A 17,084-nucleotide genomic window follows, 5' to 3' on the forward strand; every position below is an offset into this window, starting at 1 on the left:
GCTGCTACAAAATCTTGTTTCCATGGTCCCCACATAGCTTGTGACTGTGGAGCTGATTTAACAGTACCCTGAATCTGCTATTTTGATCATATTGCCTAGGTATGCTGAGCTACCTGGACAGCTTGGAATGTAAATCCAATCAGATCTCTCTTTTATATTTAAACATATGTTACACTTATAGTCAAGATTCGGTCAATCACCGACAAAAGTAACCATTTCATGATTTGAGCATTTAAAAATGATCAAAGAACGAACTGAAAGGTTATTTCGGTCTTTGAGCAAATTGTTTTGGTCAAATTACAAAATGGAAAGTGTCAAACAAGCAAAGGACAAAACAAAAGAAGAGGCAGCTTCTTCGTTCTTTGGTCTGCTGGAGGATCTCTGGAATGCATTTACAGTTGGAATGAATTCCAATTGTCCGATTTAGTTAATTCCTACTTTGGACGAAGTACCCAAAGAAAACAAACTTTTTCCTTGTGGGGCTATGCAAGGTTTCAGTTTTGTCAAGCAAAGAAGTGCTTCTGTGTGTATAAGGGAGTTCAGTTTAATTCTAAATGCCACAGCAGCAAGCCTTGCAAAAACAAATACAGTGACAAGTATGTTTCTAAATCTAAATTGTAATTTATTTAATTTTTTTTAATAAATTGCAATTTAGATCTCGTTAGGATTTATTTAAATGTATCTAATTTGATTGAACTACTTTTACCTGACTGTTATTATATAAGCTCAATAGCCCAGTAGAGCTCTCAATATGGTTTATAGAGCTCTTCCTATGATTTATGAGAATATTAAAAACATTTAATAAGCATACTTTTCTTTTTACTTTCACTTAAACAGTGATTAGACAAATGTGGATTGACATTTGATTTTTCAGTTTAAATAATGTGTATACACTGGTCTTATAATAGGAAACAACTATCAATTTTTAATTGTTAGTTTTTTCCTCTAAAACTGTATTTTCTAAGTAACAATGCGAGAACATTACAAACATTATTTCAAACGTGCTTGAAGTTTGTTTGAGGACGGTATCCTCCTAAGTTGCTTACCACCAACCCCTTGCAAATGAGGCAACGATCTCAATTGGTTGACTTCCTGCATAAATAATAAATACATCAATAATGAATCAATGACGTGTATATTCTAAATATAATTTACTGATTTTTAAGTTCAATCAATTAAAAAAAAAAAGTATTGTATTAAAAAGTTTATATTTCACTTGATGCCCATTTTTAACAACCCGGAATGAATTGCTATTCGCAGATTGAGCAGCATCTTCAAAATCTGTTCCGGAACTGTGCATTTGCTTTGCTTTGATTTTTTTTATATATATATATATATATATATATATATATATATATATATATATATATATATATATATATATATATATATATATATATAGATTAACCCATTTTACATCCCCTTGCTTAATATCATGCTCTGTTTTATTATCACGATTTTTCATAAACCGCTTGCCATACTCCAGAGGTTCTTTTAGAAATTACCTCTCTTAATATCATCTCACAAACCCGCTGGTCACGTTTTATGCATACAGTTGAGTTAAACACCCAATGTCACCAATTTTTTCTTATTCACAATAAAATTATATCACAAATGATGCCTGCACGGCAGTCATGATGTAAAGCAGGTTCTAGTGATGTGCACATATGATATTGATAATAATTTCCATATCGCGGTATCATGGAATTTAAAATAATTTTAAAATAAAAAGCTTGCAGAAACATACTTTTTTATTACTAGTACTGCTAAAATGCAAACACAATATAATCAAGTTTATTTTATTTTATATTAATATACAATACACCCTATAAAACCACACACTGTGTTATTTAACCATTTCATTAAACTGATGGAATAAACATGGTCTATAGTTAGAATTATACATGGTTGTTGTTTTTTTTTTAATAGTTTTACATAAGATTAAAACAAAACAAAACATAAGCCTGTATCAAGAGACAGAGAGAGAATGTTAAGTTGCAAAATACAGTAAGTAACATGGGAGGTGAAATCCCATAGGGGTGCATATGGCAATGGGAGTGTCGCCAACACAACACATAATGGGAATGGTCTAGAAATTGAGGGCTGTTAATGGCTTTGCTGCTAGTCACCATGCTGACCCTAAAACAACATGTTCCCCTAGTGAAACATTTCTAAGGAAATGGAAGGTATCCTGCACTGTTTGGGCAATATTTATTAAACTGCTCTCTCCCATAGATCATGTATGACAGCCTCATGTAATCTAAATTTCCTGAAATGCAGATTGTTTGATCTTTTGTTTTTATATTACTTTAAATAATGATCTGTACCTGTATTAGGTAAAAAGTGCTAATCTCTAATAATTATTCTTCCAGGTCTTGAAACTTTTGAAACAGCTTTTGAAATTTTCCCATGGTGTCTTGCATTGGGTTATGATGTAAGATCACTCTGCAACTAGGGCTAGTCACTTAATAACCTCCTTCAAACCAAATGAACCACATTTAGGTGTGGAGTTTAATTGGAATTGTGGATTGGTGCACTTTGTTACAGCAAAATAGTCATAAAAATGTATTATTTGATTAGGGTAAGTGTGAGGTTAGGCACAGTTTACCTATTAATTGTATTATATGGTGGTAGCTCTTTCCTTCACTTTTAGCTCTTTCCTTCACCTTCAGCTCTTTCCCCACTAGACTCTCCACTAAAAAAAGTATTAATTAATAAACAATGTGGTAACATATTTCAAAGGGGGGAAATGGATATGAATGAAAAGACCTTGGTGTATATTTAATGTCCCCATAGGCGACTTAAATACATTGTTCATAGAACATGTCCCAGCTGGACCCATGACGACTGATGAGATAAAATGGTTTTCAGGAGCAATGCATTTATAACACTACAAATAATGGAATCAATAAGCTTTCAGTATTACTGGGAGCTGTGTTTGAGGTGGAAGGAGGGGTTAGGGTTAAGGTTAGGGTTTTTCAGACCTATCAAGTGCCTTGTTTTTGGGCCCAATCATCATACACAGTGAATTATATCATGCTGTACACTGCTCTTCATCTTGGGTGAATGAACTCTGAGTGCCCTCTCTCTACCCTAGCAACAGTATTGCAGTGTGTTTGTGACTAGGCTGATTCCTTGAGTCAGAAAGATAAGCATGTTTGGCAAAGCTGAGAAAGAATAGTATGGCTATTAACTAAAATAACTTAAGATGACCTTTGATTCCTGTAGTGTGTGGGTGTGTGTATATGTGTTTTTTATTGTCCTGGGAGTAGCTTCAGATTTTCCTATGCTGCAAAAAAAAATCAAAACTCAGGTCAGGTGTTTTGCATAGTAGTGTTCTGTTGTGGTTGTAAAACCTTGTCCGTTTAATCAGAAAGAGATTTGACTTCCAGCTCATTTAGTCATTGTAGTTTAAAGTCTTTACTGTAAAACTACTGAGAAAGGTGATATATAAAATATTGTTGGTGGCCCACAATTGGAATATACTATATATTTACCATGAATGTACAAGGGTACATTTGACCCATCTGCTCCAACTCATAAAGTAACTTCAAAATCAATTCAACACATTTGTTTAATGCAAGATTTATGTAATGTTTTAAAACTGCATCCAAGGCAGTATTACATCACTGTTTAAAAACACTGTAAGGCATTCTTGATTTACTATATATTCCTGCAGATTTTTGTTTTTATTTTTTTCAGGTTATGTAAAAAGTATTCACCTACAGTTACAGTTTGTTCTTGCTACTTTTTCAAACTGTAAGCGGCTATTTGTCCTTGTTTGTATGTAGAAGAAACTTGCGCACATTCATAGACTTGTTTCTTCTTTCAACTCTCTGTACAATTCTGCCCAAACAATGTGTTGTATCAATTTAAAAATATTCTATTGTATTTGCAAATGTGGCCAATCTTAGCAGGGTTTTGGAGAAACCCTTCCAGTACCTTACCCATAGTAGCTAAATGAGTTCAGCTGTGTGTGCAATTATTGAAGTTTTTGCAACACATTCTTATTCCAACTGACAATGAATCTTATGGATTTAACCTGTCCTGTATGTGTATTTGTTCATATTTAGACTCTAACTTGACACAGCACAGTATCCATGCATCAGGCTTGTAGCTTGCTTTTATAATAGTATATTTAAAGCACAGCTATACACCAACATAATACACACAACGTATAACAATAAGATGTATGGGCTGTGGACCAGTGTGAGGTTATTTATATAACCAGAGTGAGGGAATACAATGGTATACAATGAAAATAGGTATATGTGTACGTGTACATGTATATATGACCATTTTGAACAGATTCATAACTGTATTTTTCACTTATGTTTTATTATAAGTAACTTTAAAATACTGAACAAGTTCAGAAAAATAAAACATTGTAAAATAATGTATATAACAGTCTGCATAAAATAAGTTATTTTAAGTTCTTTTTGTATATTTTATTACAAATAACTAATTGTAAGTAACCCCCAATACTGTACAAGTTTAGAAAAATAGATGTTTCTCGCTAAATACCAGTTTAATATGAGTGTCTGAATGTCATCTTACTGCCTGCACTATTATTCATCAACTTGAAATACTTTGTGCATTTAATACAGACAACATTATTCTCTGGCAGCGCATTGTATGAAAAGTAAAATAATGTACAGTGTACAACAGCCTGCATAGAGTAAGTTAATGTAATACAGTACAGTAAGAGGTAAAAGTTAAACAGGTGTGTACAGTACCTTACTATAGATCTTGTAAATAGAACATAGCAAAACAATGTTTAATGGAAGTATAGACAGTATTCGGCTGACAAACAACTGTTAAAAACTGTCGCAAAACTATCAGCCATTTGCCTCCATGAAGGCTTGTAGTGTGCTGAGGCTCGAGTGTTTTACAGATTCACTTTGCCATTTACTGTGACTTTCTTGCCTGCTATTCCCACTGTTATGCCGTTGCTATGCGCTCTATGTCGCTGCTATTGGCTATTAACTAAAATAACTTAAGATGACCTTTGATTCCTGTAGTGTGTGGGTGTGTGTATATGTGTTTTTTATTGTCCTGTGAGTAGCTTCAGATTTTCCTATGGTGCAAAAAAAAATCAAAACTCAGGTCAAGTGTTTTGCATAGTAGTGTTCTGTTGTGGTTGTAAAACCTTGTCCGTTTAATCAAAAAGAGATTTGACTTCCAGCTCATTTAGTCATTGTAGTTTAAAGTCTTTACTGTAAAACTACTGAGAAAGGTGATATATAAAATATTGTTGGTGGCCCACAATTGGAATATACTATATATTTACCATGAATGTACAAGGGTACATTTGACCCATCTGCTCCAACTCATAAAGTAACTTCAAAATCAATTCAACACATTTGTTTAATGCAAGATTTATGAAATGTTTTAAAACTGCATCCAAGGCAGTATTGCATCACTGTTTAAAAACACTGTAAGGCATTCTTGATTTACTATATATTCCTGCAGATTTTTGCTTTTATTTTTTTTAGGTTATGTAAAAAGTATTCACCTACAGTTACAGTTTGTTCTTGCTACTTTTTCAAACTGTAAGCGGCTATTTGTCCTTGTTTGTATGTAGAAGAAACTTGCGCACATTCATAGACTTGTTTCTTCTTTCAACTCTCTGTACAATTCTGCCCAAACAATGTGTTGTATCAATTTAAAAATATTCTATTGTATTTGCAAATGTGGCCAATCTTAGCAGGGTTTTGGAGAAACCCTTCCAGTACCTTACCCATAGTAGCTAAATGAGTTCAGCTGTGTGTGCAATTATTGAAGTTTTTGCAACACATTCTGATTCTAACTGACAATGAATCTTATGGATTTAACCTGTCCTGTATGTGTATTTGTTCATATTTAGACAATAACTTGACACAGCACAGTATCCATGCATCAGGCTTGTAGCTTGCTTTTATAATAGTATATTTAAAGCACAGCTATACACCAACATAATACACACAACGTATAACAATAAGATGTATGGGCTGTGGACCGGTGTGAGGTTATTGATATAACCAGAGTGAGGGAATACAATGGTATACAATGATAATAGGTCTATGTGTATGTGTACATGTATATATGACCATTTTGATCAGATTCATAACTGTATTTTTCACTTATGTTTTATTATAAGTAACTTTAAAATACTGAACAAGTTCAGAAAAATAAAACATTGTAAAATAATATATATAACAGTCTGCATAAAATAAGTTATTTTAAGTTCTTTTTGTATATTTTATTACAAATACCTAATTGTAAGTAACCCCCAATACTGTACAAGTTTAGAAAAATAGATGTTTCTCGCTAAATACCAGTTTAATATGAGTGTCTGAATGTCATCTTACTGCCTGCACTATTATTCATCAACTTGAAATACTTTGTGCATTTAATACAGACAACATTATTCTCTGGCAGCGCATTGTATGAAAAGTAAAATAATGTACAGTGTACAACAGCCTGCATAGAGTAAGTTAATGTAATACAGTACAGTAAGAGGTAAAAGTTAAACAGGTGTGTACAGTACCTTACTATAGATCTTGTAAATAGAACATAGCAAAACAATGTTTAATGGAAGCATGGACAGTATTCGGCTGACAAACAACTGTTAAAAACTGTCGCAAAACTATCAACCATTTGCCTCCATGAAGGCTTGTAGTGTGCTGAGGCTCGAGTGTTTTACAGATTCACTTTGCCATTTACTGTGACTTTCTTGCCTGCTATTCCCACTGTTATGCCGTTGCTATGCTCTCTATGTCGCTGCTATTGAAAATTTTTTTTTTTTTAACCACTCAAACGTGGTTTGCATTATGCAGTTATCCAAATGCAATTAAGTGGAGTTGACTGTACTAATTCCCAAGAACAGAAATATGATTTTAAAATATATCACAACAAAGTTTCACAAGTTGTAAACCAGAGATAAATGTTTTTGTTTCCAAATCCTACTTTCCCATGGTTCCTTGTGGGAACTAAGTGTATTCTTGTTCAAGAGATACTGAAGAAGTCCCAGTTTTTTTGGAACTGGGAAGGTAGAAGGTGGCAGAGTTTGCCAAATCAGATTGTTCAGGTCTGTTCAGTCTCACTAAAAAGCATCTGCAGTTGTCAGCAAAGTTCATATCCAATTGTTCTGAATTCTCCGTAACCTAGTAAAACACATTAAAACAAAAAAAAGGTGTTGCATTTATTGTTGGCTACCTTGTACTGCTACAAGTTTCTTTCTTTAAAACACATAACAGTATTATCTTACAATCCCCAGTGACCTTTTGACGAATGACAACAACTTCCAAGGTTGGCCACATTAGAACAAAGCATTGAAATGGCCATGGCCGGCCCCAGCACGCATTGTAAATGAAGCATAAGTGTACCATTAATTCCATCTGGTGGATCTTGAATTGTGTGGACAATTAAAATAGCAGAACAGTATGCAAGTTGAGCATGACATTTTATGACTGTGTTGGCATATATGTTTTAAATGGTTGCTTAAAAATAAATGCACTCCAAGTGGAGTGCAGGATGCTCCCTATAACCTGGAGGTCGCCGGTTCGAGTCCAGACTATTCTATTGCCGACTTCAGACGGGAGCTCCCAGGGGGCGGCACACAATTGGCCGAGCGCCGCCTGGGGGGTGACTTAGGTCGGCCAGGGTGTACTCTGCGCACCAGCGACCCCTGTAGTCTGGCCGGGCACCTGCAGGCTTGCCTGTATGATGCCCAGAACTGTGTTGTCCTCCAACGCTGTAGCTCTGAGGTGGCTGCATGGTGAGTCTGCAGTGTGAAAAAAAGCAGTCAGCTGTCGGCACACGCTGTGTGTTTGTTTTCACCACTGCCGAGTCAGCACGGGGGTGGTAGCGGTGAGCTGAGCCTAAAAAAAAATAATAATAATAATAATTGGATATGCCAAATTGGGAGAAAATAATAAAATAATTGGCAATTACTAAGTACTAAAAAAAAAAAAAAAAAAAAAAGTAAATAAACATAGATTTATTTATTGATTGTGAAAATCTTGGGAATAATTAACTAGCTTCCAGTATTTACTGCAGCTGTAGGTGGACCAGTCTGTAATTTCCAATAACAATCACAGTATAAAAAATAGAGTAGGTGATACATTTTTCAATGGGGCAAGTCCAGCAGTACTCCTTGTGCGGTCTACACAATCTGGGTTCCAACCTAGAAGAATCTTCAGGATCTTCACTAATTTAACAAATGAGAGTAACTGCGTACTGCCTGAAGCATTGTAACACCCACAAGCTCCCTCGTAATTATGATATTTCGCAAACAAATACTAGAACTGTATCAAAGACCATTCTAGATTAACATAATTGCTTGCCAAATAAAAGGCATGTTTCTTCACTTTAAAAAAGTGCAAACCTTTAAAAAAATATATAATGGTAGGCTACAATGGAGACAATTGTCTTTGTTTTGTAGCCTGAAATGATAGCAGCTTGACGTCATAGAGTGCCTCAGTATGTCTCCAGGACTCCTTCATAACAGTACTCTTTCTTGATTAAAGTTTTCACATTGTTTTTGTTTTGTTTGTTGACAGGGTATGGTTGCAGAGCTGTGCTCTGGACCTTGTATGGCATTAGAGATCCATGGATCAGAGGCTCCAAAGACATTTCGAGAATTCTGCGGGCCAGCTGACCCTGTAAGTTATTTGTATGATCTTCATACGTTTAAAAAAAATGAAAAATGAAAAATAAATAAATAATTATAATTTGGTCCAGCTTTTTATAGCGTCACCCTAAACACAGCCTACACTTTGTGCCAGATTCAGTCTGCACTTGTTGAGGCACTCGTCATGATTTGATGTTTCTCTGTAAATACCAGCTTAATGTGTTTGCATGTCTGAATGTCATCTTACTGCCTACAGTATTATTCATCACAAAAATTTGCATGTGTATACAGAGATACATTACTTTCTAATTGGGAATGTCTACAGTGAAGCAGTTGTGGAAGGAACAAGGAAATCAATCCAAGCATTGTCAAGGCACAGACTATTGTAGAGGTTTTGTAATCTATTCTTGGTTCATACTTCTCTTTTTGTCCAAAAATAGACTGCAGTATACCAAAGCAGCAGTTGTGTAACCCATTAGGTTTAATGTTCAATGAAATCTACTCATGTGACTGCATAAACTGTTGGAAGAACAGTTATGGAGCCAATAGGGTATTGACTCTTTTTTTTTTTTTTTTTTTTTTCCCCCTAGTTACCTTTGCGAATATAATAAGTCTGTACTCGGAGAGTGACCCCATATAATTGTATCAAATGTTTTAGCTTTTGACACTTTACAATTTGTGGGAATTCAAGCATAACTACAAATACAATATTATTTCTGATTGAATTCGACAGTTATCCACATCAACAGATGTATGCACATACACTGGCATTTATTAAAAGCATTTCATCTTTAATAATATTTTGTTTCTGGAAATCTTGTGATTTATGACTAAATAGAAAAGGACATTTTGATCTCACTCTTTCTTTACCTATTAAGACCACACAAGTGCATTGGCATAAAAGGACAGAGGTAATCCTTGTAACTGCTGATACGAATTCCTGATGATAAGATTGCATATGTTCTGGTTTTCCAAAGATTTGCATAGCCCAGCATAATTTACAAGGAGTGGGGTTTGTAGCAATAATGTGCCAGGTTCCATATGATAAGACTATAGATAGATTCAGTCTGGTAAAGGTTAATTACCCTTAAAGAGTAGTATAAAGGTGATTTCAGATAATTGAAGGACTTTGCAATTAACAGTCGAAGGGCTGTAATATAAACTAGTCTTAGGCTGGCTTGATTGGGTATGTGTGTGGCTTTTTGTGCTGATTTATTTGTACTGCTTGTGTATTTAGCTGTTAAAGAAAAAAACATAAAAAACTACTGTGCTGGTACTTGTAGATCAAGGGTTCTTTTTAAATATACTTTCACAGCTTTTTATTTACCGGTGTTTGATGTTTTTTCAGCATAACAGACAAACATTTCAGCCTTTGTTTTCAGTTTTAAATTAAATCTTTAAAAAGCAATGTATTTAATTGATTAAAATGTGTTCCTGGTTTCTGTTGTGGAGTTGAATATATGAAAATCTAATTTATTTAATGGGAGCGAGTGGTTTTAGATGTCTGATGTAGAATGCATCCTGACACAAATGCACATTTCTTCAATAGAAGCTAAGAAATGCTGTTTTTCAGTCAATGTCAGCAGGCTATTGCCTGTTGATAATGAGCCTGTAGGAAACAGAGTAATATGCTGTTAGTAAGCTGTTAAATTTTGTATCATGAAAAAGACAAAAAAGTTTTAATGGAGTCAGGGCCTGACTTTTGGTAACTTAGGCTACATTCACACTGGGTCCGTTTCAAACAGACTTGGTCTGGTTTATTTAGTTTGAAACAATGTATCAATGTGCTTGCTGTTCACACTTATCTAGGAGCAAAGGGATCATGTTCGTTTGGATGTGAGCTAAGGTTTGTATTTTTGGTCCTTTTCCATTTTTTCCAGGACCGAGTTCATTTGTGTTCACAATGCAGTTTGCAAGTGCACTCGTTTTTTTTTTTTTTTTATGTGATGTGTTAACTGGATATTTACAATATCCTGCAAGGCATGTTAAAAGGTGGCAGCTACTGATGTATTGCTGTGGTTTTTGATAGCATGTTTTAGATTCTTGCATATTGCTAATTTAATGAATACATTTCTTGAATGCCTACAGTAGGAGAATAGTTCAGTATACAGTTACGCAATTCTGCACTGTTCTCTTGCTGTCGGCATTAAGCAAAGTCATTTATATTTTACCTATTTTTTCCAGTTCAGATAACAGTAATAGGATTACCAGATTTCCAGAGTGAAAAACTTGGAAGTAAATTTTTTTCTTCAATTCACTGACGCCGTTAAAATAACAGTATATATTAAGACAATAATAGTTTAAAATAAATAAATAAATAAAAAATCTGGTGTATTTACTGCTGATCATGCCAACGCATTATTTTCTTTATATTGTCACCTAATGAACACATGACACAATCAGAATGATTAAGCAAACAATCCATAAAATTGTTTATTTTATTTTTGAATGGCACTAACATCACATAATAAATTATTCTGCTATTAATTTCTTTAGCACACCGATACAGTTCTGCACTTTAAATAAATAAATAAATAATAAATACACTAGAAAACTGGAACAATTAACAGTAGTAATGTTTCTGTCCAGGACAAAAAATTATGGTTGAAAATTGAGACAATCCCTGATACATTTAGGGGTGGTTGTGCTGAGATGGGCCAGTAGCAGGGCAAACGTACCATTTCAACAATTTGCAAAGTATACATTTTGTCGTATGTACTAAGAGAACATATATTAATGAAGAGAGCCGCAATATGGTCATTTAAATGTTTGCTGCGCGAGATTTCTTAGCGAGATCTCTAGCATTGTGAGAGTCATGTGACATTTCTTTGAATAAATTATGAAAGGCAGTTTAATCCCATCAGATTCTATAGTGGACCCACCCCCCCAAATAAAAAATGTGTTTCTATTAAAAAGCACTTCATAATCCAACATAAGGAGGTGTCGGGTTTAAAAATACAGTAAAATCACACACATATACATTGATAGTGCTCAGTGTATTTTATATGTATAAATCATTGTGCTGAAATAACACTAATGTGTTTTGGGTAGGCTACACATTACATTATGTATATAAATCTATACAATAGGTCTATACAGTACAGTAGTAAAATCAAATGAATACCTAGCGCACTTTATTTTTACTTTATCCTGTAGTAATAAAATAAGTCATGCTGCTGCATTGTACTCTTTGGTGTACAATGCAAAAAAAGATTATTTTAAATTGAAACAAAATTATTTTAGCAATTTATTTATTTAATTGTTAATATTTTTTACTTGGCCTATTTAGTAGTCTGGACAATTAAGACAAATTAGATCACGATGCCGCATTGACAAGTTATGAAACTTACAGGAGGACAAGTTAATACGAATTTCAAGGGACCAGCTACAAATTTGCATTATACCACTAATTCATATTATCAGGAGTAGCCTATAAGCCAAATATATAAAGTCAGTGTTTATTTAAGTTAGTCAGTGGGGTGCAGTGCTAAATTGTGCATAATTTCAAACCACCTGCACATTAATAGAATAGCTGTGTTTCCTATTCCTATACAGATGCTCAGAATGAGATGGAGTGGTTAACGGCCCATATGTGCAGTCTACTGCTCCCAACACATTGGGGAAACAAGAAATGTCATATAAATTTGTTTGCAAGGCTTGTAAGTACACCCTGCTTCTAGGGAAAAATAGGTATTTGGATGTTCGCCTCAAAAAAGCATTGAGCACAACTGGCGACACGCGAGAAAAAGCGGACTGTGAAATGCCAGCAACAGCTGCCACAGTCCCATGAAAGGACCAAGGGGCAAAATAATGCAGGATGGATAATAGTTTGACCACTGTAGGGATAGCATGGCTTCTCTGGGTGACAGGTCATCTTTTAAATCAGACAGCAGCTCAAGAATTATGTGGCTGCCGAGCCTATACCTGTGTTTAATTTAGTCTTCATTTATATCGAAGAGGGTAATACGGGTACAAAGTACCCTTCAGTCGTTCTTGCTGAAGACAATGTCTACTCCTTGCTGCAATCACAGTGGTCGTGGTTAGGGGATAGTGTTTTCCATACTGCCTCTTAAAGGTTTGCTAATCGTGACTGTTTAAAACATGCTTTCAAAAGTTCTTAACAAATTTATGCAATTGTAGGTGTCGCAGTTGCTGGCAGCTTTAGTACATCTCATTATAATATTTGAGAGCCCTCACTATCTCCACCCTATTTTTGCGATTTTATGCAGGAACGCCCTTAATCTAAGGCCGCACCATAAAGAAAAGCTGCTGCCGCAAAGCATTCCCTGAAAAGTTGCTAACAGCATTGAGCTTGTTTAGTACATTTCACCCGAGAGTCCCGACTCGTTTGCAACTATTGCGACAGACGCAACACTTTGGTACATCTACCCCTTAGTTTTTTACTGTTCTTTCCTGAGAAGATGAACTAAACTGTGCGTAAAATGTTTACTTCCGAGTGAGGTTACCTTGTATAGTTTGTTTCCTATGTGCAAAAGGAGTCCAGCAGTTGTTCACATTGAGGTTTAGCAAGCGAACGAAACTCGGTGTGTTTGTCAAATGGAATGAGACCACCTCTTTTTTTCCCCCTTGTAAATGTTTATTTTCATTGAACAAGGGAGCAGAACGGAGGAGCTACGACAAAAGTGCCTAAGTAATCAAAAGGGGAATAATTTGCATGGGGGGAAAATGCCCATGCCATAGTAAATAAATGAGTTGGGTATTTGCACAAGGGGAAAATCTGGGGCAGATAAGAGGTTCTTTAATTTAATGAGAAGTCAAAATAAAGCCCTTTAACTTGCTAATATGTGATGGGATCTGAGATCATTTTTGGACACATTTTAAGTTTTGTGTACTACGGTACATTAGCATATCTGACTGTACCAATGGAATATGACAAGAATAAATCGTCCTATATTTTACTTGGGGATTGTCTTTTCTTTATTCTCTCTCGTGTAACCAGGGGGATTATGGCAACGTACTACCACAAAGCACTAGGGGATATCGGAGGATACTGTGTAACCAGACTCAAACCCGGTTCACGTCCAGATTACAGTTAAACCAGTTTATATAACCCAGTTATGCCGACAGCCCAGTTCGAGACTACCTCCTGAGTAGGTTTCAAACGGTTGTTGAACTCAGTTATGAACCGTGTTTAGTGTGGATGCAAATCGATTTAAGCACTGTTTAACAGGTTTTGAAACCTTAACATGATTTTAAAACGCTAATGTGGCCAGGGACTAAAATACTTCTTAAAATAGTGTACAGGCAATGATTACTGTACTGTACCTGAACTTAGTTTATATGGTAATGTTTATCGACTTGTATATTATTTTTTATTATTATTATCAGTTTTACTATTTCTGTAATTTTATTATTACTGTACTGTATTTTTTTATTAGTGTGTTTATTTTACTAATTACAGTACAGTAGTATTCAGTACATTAATTACATGTTTTTTTGTTAATTTTTATAATTTAGATAGCCATCTTTATCCAAGGCAACATAGAATTACTGTATTAAACAATACTAGTTACATGTAACAAATATTTTTACAAGAAGACATTATGCGGTTACATACATCATATTTCCAAATACATGTATTAGTTAATCATGATTTTTGTCCAAAACTAAAAACACGTACGTGCACCGTATCTGGTTATTACATAGACCATAATGTATGGAGCCAATATTTTATGACAAAAAGCCAGTTCCGTCATCACATAGTTTCAAAGTGACATGGATGGCCTACCGAAAACATATATATATATATATATATATATATATATATATATATATATATATATATATATATATATATATATAAATGCCTATAGAAAGTCTACACCCCCTTTCAAAATTTTCACCTTTTGTTGTCTTATAGCCTGGAATTAAAATGCATTAAAATAGTTAGTTTTTTTTTCATTTATCTACACATCCTACCCCACAACTTCCAAGTGAAAAAAATTCTAGAAATTTCTAGAAAATGTATTAAAAATAAAAACTGAATTAGCTTGGTTGGATAAGTGTCCACTCCCCTTATAATAGCAGTCCTAAATTAGCTCAGGTGTAACCAATTGCCTTCAAAACCATACACCAAGTTAAGTGGCCTCCACCTGTGTTAATTTTTAGTGCTTCACATGATTTCAGGATAAATTCAGCAGTTCCTGTAGGTTCCCTCTGCTGGGTAGTGCATTTCAAAGCAAAGACTTGACCATGAGCACCAAGACACTTTCAAAAGAACATCAGAGGCCTTGAATATCCCTTGGAGCATGATCAAGACGATTATTAAGAAGTGGAAGGTGTATGGCACCACCAAGACCCTGCCTAAATCAAACCGTCCCTCCAAACTGGATGACTGAGCAAGAAGGAGACTGATCAGAGAGGCTACCAAGAGGCTAATGGCAACTTTGCAAGAGCTACAGGTTTTTATGGCAAAGACTGGTCAAAGTGTGCATGTGACAAGAATATCCCAAGCACTCCTACAAATCTGGCCTGTATGGTACAGTGGCAAGAAGGAAGCCATTACTCAAGAAAGCCCACCTTGAATCCTGTTTTGAAGTATGCAAAAAAATCACTCAGGAGATTCTGTAGCCATGTGGCAAAACGTTTTGTGGTCTGACGAAACTAAAATGGAACTTTTTGGCCTAAATGCGAAGTGTTATGTATGGCCAAACACAGTTCATCGTCCAATGAACGCCATCCCTACTGTGAAGCATGGTGGTGGCAGCATCGTGTTATGGTGATGTTTCTCATCACCAGGGACTGAGGCTTGTCAGGATAGAAGAGAAAGCAAAGTACAGCGGAGTCCTTGAGGAAAACCTACTACCCTCTGCAAGAAAGCTGAAACTGGGACAGAAGTCATCTTTCAGCATGACAACGACCCAAAGCACACAGCCAAAGCTACACTGGAGTGGCTAAGGAACAAAAAGGTAAATGTCCTTGATTGGCCCAGGCAGAGCCCCGACCTAAATCCAACTGAAAATTTGTGGCATGACTTGAAGATTGCTGTCCATCAACGCTCCCCAAGGAACTTGACAGGGCTTGAACAGTTTTGTAAAGAAGAATGGTCACATATTGCTAAATCTAGGTGTGCAAAGTTTGTAGAGACCTATCCCAACAGACTCACAGCTGTAATTGCTGCCAAAGGTGCTTCCACCAAGTATTAACTCAGGGAGGTGGAGACTTATCCAATTATGATCTTTCAGTTTTGTATTTTTAATATATAATTTTTTTCTCAATAAAAACTTTTTCCCCCTTAACAGTGTGGAGTATGGTGTGTAGATAAGTGGGGGAAAAAATCCTAATTTAAATGCATGAAACTCCGAGGCACTGACACAACAAAATGTGAAAAAAGTTCACATAGTTACAATTATGTATTGTGTGGGTAAAAATCGGACAGCATAGATTGACCTCTGACAATTAAGCTTTTTAATGAGAAAAATACGTTCACTAACGACCTCATTGTTAGTGAACGCATTAACGGATTGATTTAATGAACACATTTCGTTTGAAAATGTCTTGCTGCTAAAGCTCTTGTTCCTATACCACAAGTTTGATACAATAACGCTGGCTTTGAAAATCCTGCCCTTAGATGCTTAAATCACAAATTAAACACAGTAATTTACGAAAATCGGCTCTATACCAGCCATGACTACACCTGCCTAAAACAAAACATAACTTTTGTCAATTTAGTCACCTATGAAAATAGGGTGACTAAATTTGATGTTTGCAAGCAAAATGGCTGTACAGGGAAAATGTAAGCCATATAACATGTTGCATAATCATTACTAGGTGTCAGGGAAGCAAGTCTGTACAGGTGGGACTAGAATGAATAAACACCTCTGTCTGAGAGTTCTCCCAGAAGAGGGTAGATGGTTGCTATAATAATATTTCAGCCTTCTGGGACACAGCATGCAAATGTAGTTGAGCCCACTGTGCCAGTAAGCAGACAAATAATCTAGCATTATTTCATCTGTCTATATTCATGTTATATAATTTAATATCACTAGGAATTTATATATAGAATAATTTTCTTTTTCTTGTCTACATTTTATTTTTGTATACTTCTTTAAAGCCACTGCAACAAGGGGATATATTAATGGTTAATATCGTTTTTACATCAAGATAAAATGTTTTGCTGTTCTACAGTGGAATCTGAAGAATCTTTCTTTGTATTTCTTGGGGGGTAAACTGTACTATAATAAATGCACTTCAAATACATCCAAACCTTTTATCAAAGTGACATGTTGGAAAGAAACATTTCAGTTCTCGTTCTCCGTGTTGCATGGAGCAGGCGTTTCTTTGAAATCTTAATGTGTTATTTAGACACAAAAATAGTGTCCACTAAACTAATCTACTAAAGTGTCTACTAAAGTAAAGTGTTGTCATCAACATAATTTTTTTTCTGGTTCCTGGGGGATGTTGACTTTTTGGCTTCAGCACAAGATCACAATCATTTACTACGAGATAT

At 35.2% G+C, this 17,084-nt stretch overlaps 1 protein-coding gene across 2 annotated transcripts in view; it reads left to right on the forward strand.

Moving 5' to 3' along the window:
• The window catches only part of LOC121327756 (nucleoside diphosphate kinase 7-like), a 65,357-nt gene that overhangs the window by 40,569 nt on the left and 7,704 nt on the right, over window positions 1–17,084 (forward strand). For both annotated transcript variants that reach the window (XM_041271940.1, XM_041271941.1), the window contains one exon: window positions 8,544–8,645. In XM_041271940.1, coding sequence (XP_041127874.1) covers window positions 8,544–8,645 — 102 coding nt within the window. The remainder of the gene's footprint in view (window positions 1–8,543; window positions 8,646–17,084) is intronic.

The sequence above is a fragment of the Polyodon spathula genome, chromosome 15 (genome assembly GCF_017654505.1).
Source record: "Polyodon spathula isolate WHYD16114869_AA chromosome 15, ASM1765450v1, whole genome shotgun sequence".
Classification (NCBI taxonomy): Eukaryota; Metazoa; Chordata; class Actinopteri; order Acipenseriformes; family Polyodontidae; genus Polyodon; species Polyodon spathula.